The sequence below is a fragment of the Toxoplasma gondii genome, chromosome III (assembly GCF_000006565.2).
Source record: "Toxoplasma gondii ME49 chromosome III, whole genome shotgun sequence".
In the NCBI taxonomy this organism is placed as follows: Eukaryota; Apicomplexa; class Conoidasida; order Eucoccidiorida; family Sarcocystidae; genus Toxoplasma; species Toxoplasma gondii.
Genome location: NC_031470.1, coordinates 2,444,733 through 2,460,612, shown reverse-complemented (window position 1 = coordinate 2,460,612; position 15,880 = coordinate 2,444,733). Strand labels below are relative to the sequence as shown.

The 15,880-nt window shown below is 50.2% G+C and overlaps 1 protein-coding gene across 1 annotated transcript; it reads right to left on the bottom strand.

Moving 5' to 3' along the window:
* Nucleotides 1–3,852: 3,852 nt before the first annotated feature.
* TGME49_321170 (Toxoplasma gondii family C protein) lies at nt 3,853–6,420 on the bottom strand. Its single transcript, XM_018783013.1, has 3 exons — nt 5,472–6,420; nt 4,154–4,242; nt 3,853–3,971 (listed from the first exon to the last, which is right to left on the bottom strand). The coding sequence occupies exons 1-3, from the start codon at nt 6,068–6,070 to the stop codon at nt 3,961–3,963; spliced, it is 699 nt and encodes a 232-aa protein (XP_018638088.1). The 5' UTR covers nt 6,071–6,420; the 3' UTR covers nt 3,853–3,960.
* Between the last annotated feature and the right edge of the window lie 9,460 nt (nt 6,421–15,880).

The window sequence follows — 15,880 nt, the reverse complement described above, 5'->3', positions numbered from 1 at the left end:
CCTCTCACGAAACACTTAAATCATGCTGTCCCCTCTTAACAGTATCATATCCCAGCATGTCACACTCTTTAATACAATACTTCCGTCAGCCACGCACAACTGTGTTCACGGTTCCTGCTGCGATTCTTCCAGCTGCATGCACCGTTAATACCTTCGTTGTCAATGACTGGCAGTCCTCAGAAGTCGACCGCATCTCACCGCCGAGCATAAAACCGCCCGACGGTATCGTTGCATTTTCATCAAAACAGTGTGCGTTGAATCCTCATAATCCCAGGGTTTTGGGGAGTTTTCAGAGGGCTCAACCGATATCAGGTTAATGCACCTGTAGTTCCAATCGACGCCACTGTCCCCATTCTCAGGTCTTGCTCGGTAAACATCCCAGATGTGTGCACGTATTTCTTACAAGACGTGCAGGATAATATTAGTTCTCTCGAAAAGATTCAGTACTTGCCACAACGCCCTTGATCAAGACGCTGGCACATTCGCTTGTAATCACCCGAGTCTTTCTCTACCGTGCGAGGAATAAACCAGTACGATGGACCGCCAACAGAACGTTAAGGCTCCTCCCAGAGTATAACAACATACAAAAGGAGCTTCCCTGCAAACCATACACCTGGTACATGATGCTCGAAGACGCAGCTGGCAGGGCATGATCGCCGGACAGTCAAAGCGAATTGCGTTACATTCTCATTTAGACTCTGATCGGCAGTTGACCCTGTACTAACGCCTTGCATACGTGGTCTGAATCTCTCACGGCAGAAGGCTCTGTCTTCGTCATATACGTATGGGCCACAGAATTTTACGACTATCGACCTTTCCGCATTTCCCGCTTACTGTCATCAGATACTGCAATACAACGCATGAAAGGATCCCCGAATCGCACATTCTTCGGTAACCCCTGCAGTTATCTAGACCGGAAACGAGAGTTGATCCTGTGTGGAATGAACGCACGAATGCTGTAGAAATGGGCTATCCCGTGATCGCACACCCAGAGAGACAAGGCACGTGAAGGAGCTAAGCGGACAAACTGTTTCTGTTGATTCACGCTGAACGTTCGAAATGTAGATAAGGTGCGAAAGACTCGCTTTTGTGAGAACCGCAGGTGAGTGCGACGACTCGCAAGTCTCTGCAGAAACGGACGAATGCTTCCTTTAACTCTGAACGATGTGCTCACTAAGGTTCTCCAATTTGCTATGCAAACTCACGAGCGCAATACCAATGACAACGGGTGCTAGTCCAGCAACCACCTGCACATCGCAGAACAGCACAGCCAGCGCCAGTGTTGGTAGCGCGCTCCTCAGTGACATTTCTGCGCGCATCACACCATAGGAAAGAATGTCTGCCAGGTCCTCTTCTTGTCGTAAAGTGAATGTCGGACTCAAGTATACAACATCCACCCGTGGGGCCACTCTCGTATAAGCCTGCGCATGAGGTAACGTGCATAATCTCCGGTCACGCGCAGGTCTCCCACCAAAGCTGCCGATCCACGACACCGCCCCTTCTGCAGCACAGACCTTAGCTTTTAATCACGAAGCCACTTGAACGCTCGTGTTTGTATTCCGTATCCGGAGAGAAAAGTAGGCGCATCGCAACACATCAGAGAATCCGACATATTCATGGAAGTGCTCACGAGCTTCTGCTGTTCATACACACGGAATCCGAATATGACGGACATGCAAACACTTCGTCGAAGACGCTTGCTCCAGGTATGAAGGGCAACACGAGAAATTGTGTAGCTAAACAGAGAAGAAACGAGGCGGCTGGTGAATAACCGTGCTTTTTGGGTCTGTGCAGACGGTCACGCACATGAATCGAAAAACGTTTATGCACACACCAATATCTCAACATATGCAGACGTGGGTCACTTCTAAAAGTCATTGTGTGTGATCATATAGTAATCAAAATAAAAGCACTGCCTGGGTTGAAGCCCCTGAATTCTCACGTTGTCTTTGTGTGAGGCACTTGATTTCCAAACAAGAATACTGCACCAGTTAATCTCAGTGACATCGACAAAATATGACAGGGTCTTGTTGTGGTGAAGTCAGTGGTCTGCACGCTGATGAGAAGTCGTGGGCTCTTCACAAAGGCACCCCCACATTGATTCGATCACGACGCGGTGCCCTGATAAACCCTTATGTCGTGCTTCACTGTGGAACGACACATTCGTGTAGCGAACGCGAACCCCCCCCCTCTGTCATGGAGTCGATGTTCTACGGTAGTGAGTCTCAGGCTGTTGAACAACTTCAGGCAGTCCTGAACAGTCTTGTCGAGCGGAAGTCTGAAAACCCTATGTCATCAAGTGCCACAGGAAATATGAATCGGCCCTCACTACCATAGGATCATTTTTCTTGATTGCTCCCATGGTCTGTAGTAAGTGAACATTAAAACGTATCCAGTGTAAAGTTTAAACGTAATGCAGCTTAATCTTCTATGTTGTTATGTTAATCAAATAAGTTTCATCGATATCATAACTGGAGTTGTATTCAGTATCCTAGGTACTATAATGTCTCTGTTTATTCGATTTGAGTTTCTGCACACAAAGAAGAACGCCTATTAGTTGAGGATGGTTAAAGCTTGAACATTTAACCCAACAGTCCTACTGATGGGTTGACACTTCGTGTAACTGACGACACACCTCGTACGCCCATTTGTCTCTTAACAAGCAATGAAGCGCTGTGTATGGAACTGAGCATCTCGAAAAGGAGCGGAGGGGCTGCTTTTGCCCGTCTACAGCAGGCAACTGACCTTGATGCAACGTCATGGACGATGATAATGAAAGCTCATCAATCGACAGATAGCCCAGTTCAGCTAACTGATCCTACACATTCCGCCGCGACGAAGCCACCGTGTGATACTGTATTTGCTTTAGATGTCACCAGTGACGCCAGAACCATTCTTAACTCGCTATACAACCGGATATCTCGGCAGAAAAATGGACGGGAGACCTCTTCATGTGATAAAGTATGTGCAGAAAACTGTTATATCCTCGGGAACCCAGCCCCCATGAGCTAACCGCATGAGTCTCACCGATGCGTGAGAAAGGAACCAGTTAGAACAACACTATACACGCGCACAGCAAGCTGGTGGTGCTTGAAGAAACTTCGAGAGTGTATCAGTCACATCGTTCTGGAGACAACAAGCAGAGCTTCAAAACAGCCTCGACGCAGTACAGTTTGGATTCAGTTGCATCCCTCTAGTCCCTGGCAGCCCCAGTTCTGCATGGCAGATGTTCTCTCTTGTAGGCCGCACCATAACTCTATGAGACAGAAACAGCTGACGGAAAGCGGCACGGGGCAAAATGTCCCAAGACATGCACACCAGCTGAATCAGTAAGAAGGGCTTTTCATATCGTTCAAATCTGCTGAGAGACGAAACGCCTGGCCACAGCAGAAAGAGTACTCACGAGCAGGTTGATTGCTTCCTCTAGTCCGAAAGCCTGAGAACGCTCACAACACAGGAACCATCACATTGTGTCCTCGGAATCAGACAACCCCGGTACTCACGTACCACTAGCACGTGAAATCACTCTCTCTTTACACCGTCAGGGACAAAATAACAATGGATCTTCCAGAAGAGTGATCCAACACCCTCTGACTCTGCACAACAGCACAACAGACTCTCACTTTTTCAAACCGCTTTTGCTTACCTGTGTTCTGGTGAAAGCAGATCCATTAACAAGGGAAAAACACACATGAGTGGCGAGACCGCATGAGCGTTAATGGGGCGTATCATCTGCCGAATATCCAGTCCCAGTCCCTGTGTGTTCAGCCGTCCATCGTCGTGCATCGCGACCCGCATGCGCATTACTCCCGCCAGACGTCACTATCTAGCATCAAACTACAGAAATGAAGTCCCGAATAGCACAGTGATTAGGGTAGGGGCGACAGTACTGGTCGCACTGCGTCCATGTGCCTGTGTACAGGTAGAGTTGAAGACTAGCGTGGCGGTGCCGTTGGCAACTTACACCCTGCCTGAGTGAACAAGCAAAGGAAAGACAAACGAACGATAAAGGTTTGGTAGCAAAATAGAATCCAGAGCAGTCAATACTCTGAACGCTGAAGGGCATTGCAGTACGGCTGTCATCATGACATGTCTTCAGGTGAATGCTGCGGGGAGTCCCGAGCGTTCACGAGACGCACATATGATGTCTTACTTGGAGCTGGCGTAGTTGCTTTATGCGCCTTTCTGCCCGAGTTGAGAACGATTGCACCGAGGAGGACAGAAAGTACAAGGCCTGCAAGGCTGCAATATCACATCCACACGAGAAGAAAGCCAAAGAAACGATGAGGTCATCTACGTAACGTGGCAGGCAGAGCTGTCCACATTGCGAGGTACGCCAGTAGTAGTCGCAAAGAATGCCCCAGGCTACGAAATGACGAAACGAATTGCAACGCAGACAGCGGTCCACCGATTCAGGGATATATATGGCACCGAAGAACTTCGACAACGGGTGACGGTCTCGACGGGTCAGCAGTCCGTGCCTTATCGGTAGGGCACTCGGGCCTTCCAGAGGAATCTTCGCATAACGGAAGACACATGGGCAGGCAGAGAACTTGTTTTGGACAAGGTAGTAGTTTGAATGTGTTTCATATGACATTGGCAGCAATTTTTTCCCCGGCTTCACCAGAATTTTTATTATGCTGAAGACTGCGGCGCGCGCGCCGAATATCTCTGACCTGTCTGTGCATTCTACTTACGGTGTCTGCAACCTCCCACAGAAAGAGTCTCGATGTCACACCGTGAAGCTGCGGAAACTGAGAATGGCCCCCGTGAAACATGCGCCCACGGAATCATCAGCAATGAATTTTCACAAAGTGTTTTGCTCTGGTAAGCAACCGGACTGTTTGTTTGATATTTGTGTCTTCTGTATCAGCAGTTTGAGCAGGGTTTTTGTGGCACGGACTTCCCATTCATGTGAAGGAAACCACGATGCGTCGACTGCAGTATTTCATCCCAGAGCCAGGGCCGCGGGAAGCGAACAGAAATGGAGCGAGACAATGCTCGACGTAAAAATGAGCCTTTTCGTTTCCCAGGTAAGAGCAAAGTAACGATGTCTTTTTCTCTTTCTCATGAAGGAGGTTTTTGGTCGAACGCATTGGTTTCAATACAGCGTGGACAAATATGTACGGGAATAGTGGCTGTCGGCCTTCTACGTAGTCTGCATGTTGAAGAAATTTATCGTTGTGCCGCAAGCAGATTCCACGCCCGCTTTAACGGAACCCCCTTCAGCCAAGACAATTTCTGCTGTTTATCAGAAAGACGTCGTGGATATTTCGTTTAACAGATAATGAACGGTGCACCAAGCCAGAGGGCGCTTCCACAAGCCAGACTAATTCTCTATCAATGAATGCTAGGTAATGCTCGCGTGTTTTATCACTCAAGACGTTTGTCTTATTGGAGCCACGTTCATGTGCCCGCCAAGCATAGGTAGTGTTGGCACCGATCCGTTTCAAAGCTGCGTTTCGACTCACATTCCAGAAGCCACTACTGGACGAGCCCGTCCGCAGTGTCGGATCCTTGAAACATGCGCGGCAACGCTGGGATTTGTGCTCCGTTCTCGCAATGGTTCGACGGCATGCGACTCAATCGGCTTGCCGACACTCGTGTAGTTTTCTTCCGCGGCCCCGCCGTATACTTCCACGGCACCGTCGTATACTTCCGCGGTACCGCCGTATACTTCTGTAGCACCGCCGCATCCTTCAACCGTAGTGCGGTCTTCTGCTTCTATCGCACCGCTGTTCCCTTCAGCTGGGTTGCCCTCTTCTACTTCTGTAACACCGCCGCTCCCTTCAACTGTGGTACTATCTCCTGTTTCAGTCCATCTGTATGTATCACTCCAATCGGTATCAGTCTCACGACCGCTGACGGAGTCAGCCAGGGCTGTGCAAACCCGGCATGCAGAACAGTCGAGAGAAACTAGTGGTTCAAGAACCATCAGAGAGAGCACAACAGACAAAAGCAGTATGGGCGAGTCATGATGAAACAGCAGTCCAAGTCTCGCCTTCAGTTGAGAGGGGAGATGCCACCCGGTGGAGAATGCTGAACGTTTTTTTTCAACCATGCTCTCCATTGTCTTTTCACCGCTGGCCACCTCCGGAGATGCGACGACCCTATCGGGTGTAGGCGTCGTCGTTTGCGGTGAACCTCAGCGGCACGACACGGGGAAAACAATCACAAACTCCTGCTTTGTTGCGAAAACGGTTTCGGAATGGGAAGATTGCACAAGTATCCGTAGAGATACAAGGGAAACAGGCTCGCTCACCAGGAAAGCGTTCAGTGCTTTTCAGTTCATGAAACACTTCTCTGCCGGCAACAGCGCCTACGAGGGCTTGAGTCAAACTGAATGACTTCGTCTGCCCTACTCATTTAGGCTTATAGAAATCCGCAGATGTTTTTGAGGTGAGTAATGCAAATATGTTTAATTTCCAGATGAACGGCACCCTGAAGTGTGCATGCATCTCCGTCCGATCAACGGAATGCGTGCGAAGTTTGCGCTGTCCTCGAAGCAGCAACGAGTGATGCGGCCGCACACAGCGTCGAATGGCTGCTGGCCCCCGCGGGTAACCGAGGCCCCATGGGTCCCGTGTCCGCGTGCTCACATGTTCGCCTAGAAGGCACATGCTGTGCTCCGGCCAACGACAACAAAAGGCAAATCGGATCTCCTCCAGCATTAAAACAGCTGAAGAACAAAGAGGGCAGCGACCTGAAACGGTCTGGAGTCTGGCGCAAAAGCAAACTGTCCGATTCAACATCAGAAGAAGAGACAGATCCTTTGTCTACCGTATTCCAGTGCAGTCACTTCGTTTCACAAAGTAGTATACGCATGTGTCTTGCCAGTGATGTCAAATATACTCAGGTAGTGTTTTACAGTAGGCTGCAGCCATTACATTTGCTCTTCCGATGTGTGTATATCACTTGATTACCCATTTAATTGGTTACCCCTTAAGGCAGAAAGCTACGCGAAACGCGGAAGCAGGACTTCACTGCGCTGAACCAGTGCAGTAATACTGCACCCATCAAGCATGATAATTGAGATAGCTCCATCGTACACGATTATATGCTATCCTAATGGAGCATGTGCGGATGACGATAATTCAGTGTTCGGCCGCAGAAGGCAAGGGGGCTTCCACTACTGACGGTAACAACGTTCGGAAATTTGTTGCCTCCATGAAGCCAAGACGATACCGTTACTTGAAAATGAACTCCCTTCCAGCTTACTGCGCGATTGACTGACTGCCGAGCAGTCATGTCCAGAACATCTGACCAAGATAGAAAGCAAGAACCTCTTTGAAGTCGAAGCATGTCCATGGAACGGACGTCATCCGCACAGTTGGCCGTGACGCCAGCCGTCACAGGTCCAACGTTGTACGAACTCTTGTAAGATTGATGTCTCGTATCCCATCGCTCATTGCGGGCAAACGCAGCGAGACATAGAAGGGTCCCGTTTTAAGAATTTCGCAGAGCGATACCTATCTCTAAAGTATGTTCAGTCGACACATGAAATAGAATTTGAAAAGTACCGTAGACATCGATAATGCAATGATATTTCAAGCGATAATCCTTGTCGAATACGGTTTGTCTGCTCTTGGCACAGCTTTCTTCGTACTGCGCAACAGACATGTGTGGCGACGGTACTTTTATTTTCGCTTTGTATTACCGAGCCAATAGCAACGCAGCGGCGTTCTTCCGCTGAACAACACGGTGGCCAAGATTGAGTTTCGCCACGCAAGGTAAATCCGTCGACAGTTTCCATGGGTGCTCCTGAGCCTATAATTGGATAGCTTCATTAGCTCCACCACAGATGGCATTTTCTATTGACTCCAGGTGGGATCCAGCCTCTGGTTACCGCAGCGAGACACAGACACAGGAAGTGCCCGACAAAATGAACCCGAAGCGTCACAGCGCCCGGGAATGAGATAGAAGAGAGAGGTGGGCAATTCTTAGTGAATACAAACGAGGTACCACATCGGTTTTTCAAACACTGCTCGCATTTACAGCGGGTGAGCCGATGCCAATTCAGTAAGATCATGATGTGTCACGAATGCCTCACGTGCCTCCCTCAGACAACCCAGCTTTCACACGCCTCGAGAACCGACGGCTTGTCAACACGGCGTTTATCCGTTAAGTGTGTCCTGGGGATGTCGCTTCTAGCGACCGCCCAATGGCCACTATCGAAACGCTCCCTCCAACCATCAATCGCTCTAAGAACCATTTCCTGCAACTTCGTTTACGCCTAGCATCCCTGATGATACACGTTCCCTGCGATTCAAACACCATCAACAGACACAACACCAGAGACAAGAATGGTTCGCAAAGCCGCACCTCCCCCAAATCATGAAATTAGTTTGTCCTGACTCTCACCGTCCCGGTGTGCCGAAAACGCACAACGGGTATAACCAGAGTAACCTTTGGATTTCTTGGTGGAACTGGCAGACCCACCGCTGGGCATACAATTAAGCGACCATCCATAGCATATTCATCCCAGAGCTAATGCACGTTTAGGTCCAGTACGGGGCGTAGAACCCCACTTCGTAAAAACACGTGGCATGGATCTAGGCCATCCACCCTCCCAAACACAAGCCGCACAATATGCGAGACTCGTGAGGTCAGCAACCTCTTCAAGAGCGTCTCCGATGTTGGTGTCTGACAGTTTAGGGACGCGGCGACCCTACACCCTCATTCCTGACCCTACACTAAACACTAGATTAAACAATAAACCGAACTCGAAACGTTACCCTACACCCTAACAAACCATGTTGTGCTGATCCGTTTTCTGTTATCAGCTGCCTTTGCACATTTAGCCTCGGGATTTACGGAGCGCGATGGCTTCAAACCCTGAACCCTACAAGGCAACCTTAAAATGTAAAAGAAGTCCCTAAACCCTAAAAGCGAGCCCGAAACCCTAAACAGGTTCAGACACTTGGGGATGCATGCCAACAGTGCCAACAATTTGTGCTTCCTGTGGACACACTCGCCCGAAACCAGTTGGCAGATTCGCGCAGCAACAAAACACTTCTCCAGAGAGTGTACATGCTGTGCAAAGGAATCACCGTGTGCCTCTGAAAGTAGCCAGAATGAGCCCCATCAGAAGCGCTCATTTAACGGAAGCGAAATGCTGATATTCACCGTAGGAAACGCAACGGATTGTCTCATTGAAACGTGGAGAAAATCTACAGTAAAATGGCGAAACACCGACGTCCAATACCACTTTCATGTTCAAAGGAAAACCAAGTGACCCGTCCGCTGCACGGTACGTGCACAGGGGGGGTAACGGGATGCGGCATTCTTAGACAAAATATTTACCGGAACTATACGCGCCAACGCTCACAGTGCCTGTCTGTTTCCCAGCCACAGCAACAGTCCTTTAACCGTCCTGATACTGCAATAAACGCACCGGTTATACTTACTTAAAACCATCACCTTGGCTTCACGTGACCCTTGCCCGTCTTGCTAGTTAGCCTGCTGCTGCCAACATGGCGACGGCCTCCGATGGAGTATTTCGGGTGGAAGCGTGCTATACGAAAGTCTCGTGGCGTAACGTGCCTCATGGAAATGGGAATCCGGGTCATCATCACCCTGACCGTTACGATTTAGTCCACTCCTGTTCCGCAACAACGCTCTCTGGCGGTATAAAGCACCTCCTCAACCTTCCTCGCGTGGAAGCACCATCTGACGTGGAACGGTGGAATCGTTTCGACCATTCTGTCCGAACGTTTGTCGCCGCAAACAACCTAAAACCCTAAATCCGCAGACCAGGACCTTACAAGTCGCAACGCACGGGGCAGCTGGCAACCGTGTGTGCCTCCTTCCTACTGAATGACTGTTTCTCGTTGGTGACATATTTTAGTTATGGTGCTTAGGGATATATCGGTTCGGTGGGTCGTGGACAGGATCAGAAGCATTCGACCTACAAACGTCTGCCAGAGACAGTTCACGAAAAGTGAGTCGCTTACCTAGATTAACCGCGTTCATGTTTCGTCGCGCCAAAAAGCACTAATGAGATGTCTACACGTGTGATTAGGGATATTCACGACTTGACTCGTACAAGACCCGTTTCAGACTCAAGACTTCTTCCCTTTTAGACTACCCTCCGCTTTCATATCATAAATCTTTTTTCTGGGCAGGCTACAAAAACATGTGCCTGTACTTTTTCAAAGACAGACGCAGTTGCGGGAGTCGCCACGTGTGCACTGTTGTTCCACTGACAGTTAAGCAAGACGCTGTTATCACAGCATCGCGAGGTTCGTTTTGTTTCTATTCGACCAGTAGGCAAAAAAATGGGAGTGTTCTTACCATGCACATAAAAAAATGTGCGAAGAATGTTGTACCGTACAGCGATACACAGAAAAATAAGTTCTCCTTTTTCTCTACTCTACGTGGACGCCGGTAAGTACAATGCTGACCACGATAAGAAGGATCACACGTTTTTGGATGATGCCTGTTCTGACGATTTTGTCATTCAAGTTTTTTCATTATGAACTTTTTCACGTCACCTTCCTCCATCTTCTCGCCCAACGCCGGCCGGGGACATAAGCGACGAAGACGAGCCACTGGCAATCAAACAGGAAAGACACGAAGCGTCGCTCGGTCTCAACCGCTGCTTCACGTAGCGCTTCAGCCTATCTTTCCGTCTGGCTATCTTGTCTTTCCGTTGTCGCAGTTACACCGAAGAGTAGTTTCGTCGTTACGCTTCTTGGCGCTCCTGACGAAAAAAATGGTAACAGCAACAAACAAGCAACACTCAGGTGAACTCCGAGTTAACGAAGCCTTTTTGATTTCAGTAGATTCGCCCAATTACCTATTGTTGTCACGAGGGTAAGGAAATTGGATCAGCAGGATTCTCGTTCCGCTCCTCACAGAAACGTGCATGTCAACGGGGTTTCAGGCTTTACAGTTTGGGCAGCGCCTTCATCTTTGCATTGGCAACAGTCAAGCACCCGGATAGTATAGAAAATAAAAAGGGTGATCTTCTTCCAGAATCCTCAGTCCGTCAGTCCCCCGCATCTAGTCACCCCACGTTGCCGGATTTGTATAGTTTGTCGAGCTTAGGATACGGAGTGGCTGATGCATTTTCACAAAGGATACGAGATTGCCGTAGCGGAAACTGGCGGAATTAAATAAGTTAATTCCATCGTGCCGCGACATTAGGTGCACACGCGCTCTTCGTTAGTCCGGACATTCATATCTGTATTCTCCACTGTAACCGGGGGGCCGAGGGCAAAGACGCTAGAATCTCATGGATGCCACCTACCTCTATCACCTGATACCAGATGGGGACCAGCATAACACACATACGCGCACTGACAAACACGTCTGGACGGACATTTGCCAGAGCGCAGTGTCGACCGCCTGGAACACGTGATTATCATGCACGAGCCACAAACCTATCAATGATACAACATGTGCTGCTTTGTACTTTTCGCTTTTGCATTGCAAACCGTTATGCTCAACGGCTGTGTCCGGTTCTCCCCAGACATTCCATGGTAGCATGTCAGCCGTAGGCGGAAATGTTAGTACCTGCCGGTAGGTTAGAGGGATCCATATATATAGTTCCTACCCCTGGAAACATATCCCTCCGGAGTGATGGACGCAGCGTGCGGTGGCTTCTGCGAAATAGACCTGTACGGGTCCCTAGGGTAATGCCCACTGCAGTATGGGCCAACCACATCATCAACCCACACGCGCTTATCATTCAATCGTTCCCATCAGGTTTGTGACACATTTTTCGTCTCAGTTCTGTCCATATGGTCTTCAGCAAAAAGCCATTTTTCTTCGAGGGTAGGCGTCAACTTTTTGTCTCTAAGTTCCCGTTCTTCGAAAGCAAATGCGCTCCCAATCGCCGATCAATGCAGGCGCACGCGCGTAACCGGATATCCACAGTAGACAACCAGGGCATATCGCGTCCCATGTAACCCGGGATACACGCTTCACATGCAACATGGCTCATCCGGCTGCTCCTCCATCCCCCTGAAAAGCGTATTCACGAACTCGTCTAACCAATGAGAAGCCGGTGACCTGTGCCCCCGTACTAGAGTCCTAGGGTCAGTTCTGTACGCGCCGTCGTGTGACATTGTCACCGTACGACAAGGGAACCTACGCACCACTCGCCCATCGTGCTTACCACATAACCACTACGACAACTGCGCACACCCCACTCGTGCACTACTACAATACTGATATCTTCTCCGCTGCGTACTTCCGTAACCTGCCACAACCACATCGTCACTGTGAATCGAATACAAGCCACGTATCCGTGTTTATGCGCCTCTTATCGCCGCTTCCAATCTCAAGTATTCAAGTATTCAAATCCCATCACCGGCTACGCACGCAACGGCACGCGATAGAACATTATATCGACCCTCCCAAAATTACAGTATCAGAGCCTCCCTCTACTACACGTCGCACATTCGGTGCGTCTCAACGCGTGTGCATTTAACTTTGTCCGTCTCCATGTCAGCAAGTTCTTACTTCGGGGCTCTAGAATGGACACATGCAAGAGAGCAGCACATCACAACGGTCCATGCCAATAACCTAGGTCAATGAGACGTACGAACAGACGCCACGTCCCATAACTCGAGCATGTTCCAGATGCAGACAAGAGCGTGGGCCACCAATATCACGCCCACCTCATTCCACAAGTCGGCCTCCAGGATTCCCTCAGCCAGCGTTGACTTCTTCCCTCTGGGACTCTCTATAGCCACATCGCAACCTATCTGCAGCAAGACAAGATATATGAAGCTCCATATCGGGTAAGCGAAATACAGTCCACACTATCCACACTTCGCCAGTCTCACGACATTTCACATCCACGCAGTCCCCCCCCCCACACACACACGAATCCAAAGCGTACCACTCACAGTCAACGAGACAACCCCAGGACCGCCGCAACAACAACCCCCGATCCCCTATTGGCTGCATCCCTCTTGCAGAACCCACACCCTGACTGGGCTTCGCAAAGCCCTCCTTTCTTCCTCCACCGCACTGGTCACCACATTGTCAAATCGTCCACCTTCCCTACTGCCTGTGCGCGTGGGCGAACACAGTCGTGATGTGTCCGCATGGAATCAGCCGCAACCACCGTATCGCTTCTCTGCTCATGATCCATGATCAGTGTCAAGTGACTCCGCCACCACTTGAGATCGCTACCATTGGGACCGGAGCGGCTCGAGCCAAAGATACGTATCTGTCACGCTTCTACTGAATCGTCGGTCCACTAAGCACAAGATTACATACGAGTCGTCGCTTAGCCAGCGTCGACCAATATCCGTAAAGTCGTATGTACAGTGGTGTGCTTGCACAGAGCAATTGTGAAGAATGAAGCCGCACGTGGGTCGCTGGGCATCCACAGAAGAAACTCTGTTGGAGGCAGCCAGGTGGTTGTTCCCTTGACGGCGGCTAAAACCACAGATGCCTTGTACCGGAAGTAGCACACCGGCAGTCGTCCAGCCGGGATCGATAAATGACCGTCTCGAGAGCAACAAGACCACTTTCACGAACTCCCTGCTCAGTGCATGATTCGGGCACGGGAGACATTGACCAGTTCGGTCCAGCTTCGAGTGGAGACCACCATTGCAAAAGTGGCTTCATGTATACAGACATTGTTCTCCATTCCATTGACATGGTCGACAGGTACAGCACCGTGATGTATGGTCTACCGTGCGACGTGACTCATCGAAGCCGCGAAACGTTGAAAGACACCGTGTCGTCATCTGGGCGTCTACGTAGCATGCCCCAACTGTTCAGCCATCGAAGCGAAAATATAAACTAGGCATCGTTCCCCGCGTTAGTTTCCAAATGAAGGAGCGAAGCATGAGGAACATGCTACGGGCACGCATTGAACGCCATGTATGATGCACAGGAGCCAAATGCCCACAATGATATTGCGCGGCTCGTTTCGACCAGAGACCCACTACGAGACCCATCCTCTGGGCACTGTCTGGCGCTGCAACACTCGAATGTTACCTGCACCGGTAGCCATTCTCAGTACCGATGTCTGCTGCCGCCCACAAAGCCTTCCTCGGATGACCTGTACACAACTGCCTACATCAGAAACCGTATCGACCGTTACACATATGGCGGCACGACAGCGCGCTTCGCACCGCCAGACGCAGCCGGACATTCTTCTCGAACGCTTTCCTCAGGTTTGGCAGCCAGAGTGCATGATCTGTCGCCGAATTCCTAGTCATCGACCTCCTATTCTTTGTCGCTGGTAAGGGTGCAAGTGGGATGTCTTAGATCACAAACGGTCACAACAAGAGAGTGGCGCTGAGAAGCTCAACTAGCTGGTAAGTCCCTCAGATCGGGCCTGCTGCAGATGGCCACGACGATATTGGTGATTACAAAAGCATGCATCTCCAATTCGACGTACCCTTTTGCATTATTGTGATCTGTAGTCGTCCCATATCCAGTGTCGGGGCCGGCTCTCTGGGACACGCGCACGCCGCCTGTGCGGCGAAGGCCAAATATGGCAATAACTCCGCGGCTCGTAGTGTTGTTTCTCGTGTCCAAAACGAGTCCCGATACCACATGTCGTGTGCTGGCTCCTGGTAAAGCACGAAATGATATGATCAGTCGTACTCAAACCGGAAAATCGTTACCACTTACACGTCCGTGATGGTCATCAACCCAGTACAGCGCGTCCGTTAAACTTCCTTTCAAACACAAGTTTGAGTGGCCCTACCACTGTAACAAATCTACTAGGCGATCAGATCTTTTTCATCCCTCCTTGACTGCAGTAATCCACCACGCGGTCACGTCCACCAGCCATGACCTACCGCCTAAGAGGAAAAGCGAAGCATGCGTCTCATCTGTGGCAGGAGTCAGGCAAAATCGCCAATCTGGAACTTTGATGGCTACAGGTTCCCAACACCTGGTGCGGCCAGAGTTTGCTGCCTTCAGTATGCTCAGGACTTCGATCAGCATGGTCACATGACACGTTGCAGACGCACATCACAAGTCCTTCGCTATCCACCAGCGTCCATTCACCGATGTACCCTCTCAAAGCAGCCGCCCATGAATTTTCGATAAACTCTGTGTAGATATACCTGTAGCGCTTTCGAGTCATAGCCGTTGGAGAAAACAGCGTGGCGAGGTCTCAGTGGATCGGCGACAAGGCTAGACGAATCCGTTTATGTTACTGGGTGCGCGTAGCATCCAGCAAAGAACCCACCGCAGCGTTGTGCTGTCACGATCGACAGTATACTCTGAGAACCAGAGACACACCGACAAGAGCACTGCGACCACACGTCTGCGCGAGTCTTCACCTCAAATAGGTTTGCGACGAGCCTTCATGCCACACACTGTTGCAGCGGATAGCTAGAACAGCAATGACCGACTTGAAAATGCGGCGACGGAACCAAGCTAAGAAGCTGAAGTCGCAGACACAACTTCTTGTGTAGGCGTATGCGCCGTCACATGCTTCGGACGGATGTAGCCTTTCCTGCAAAATACACACTGGGGTTCATGTGTTTAATACATTGACGAGCAAAGGGACGCAATCAGTGTTTGCCTACTCAGTTCACGGATTACCTGCCACGGCAGCTGATCGCGACCACAGTGTCCAGCTACATAATCTAGTGCTCTACTGATGATAGCCTTACCGCTTGTCGCTTCCGGAACGTGGGACCGCCGTAGTCACAACAACGTCGGCGGTACTCGTTTGCAACCAGTTTCACAACCCCCTGGTCTCACGGTTGCCCAGAGGCTTGTTGCTGAAATTGTTCCAAGAAGCAAGACAGTATGTATATGGTGGAAGGTCCATCCGTCAGTCTACGCTTGTCGCCGTACTCCTGGCACTCCTCTCCGTCGCCAAGCTCAACCACATCCAAAGACAGGAACACACTGACGCACGCTTGCCACCCGCGGAGCCCGATCCTACGTA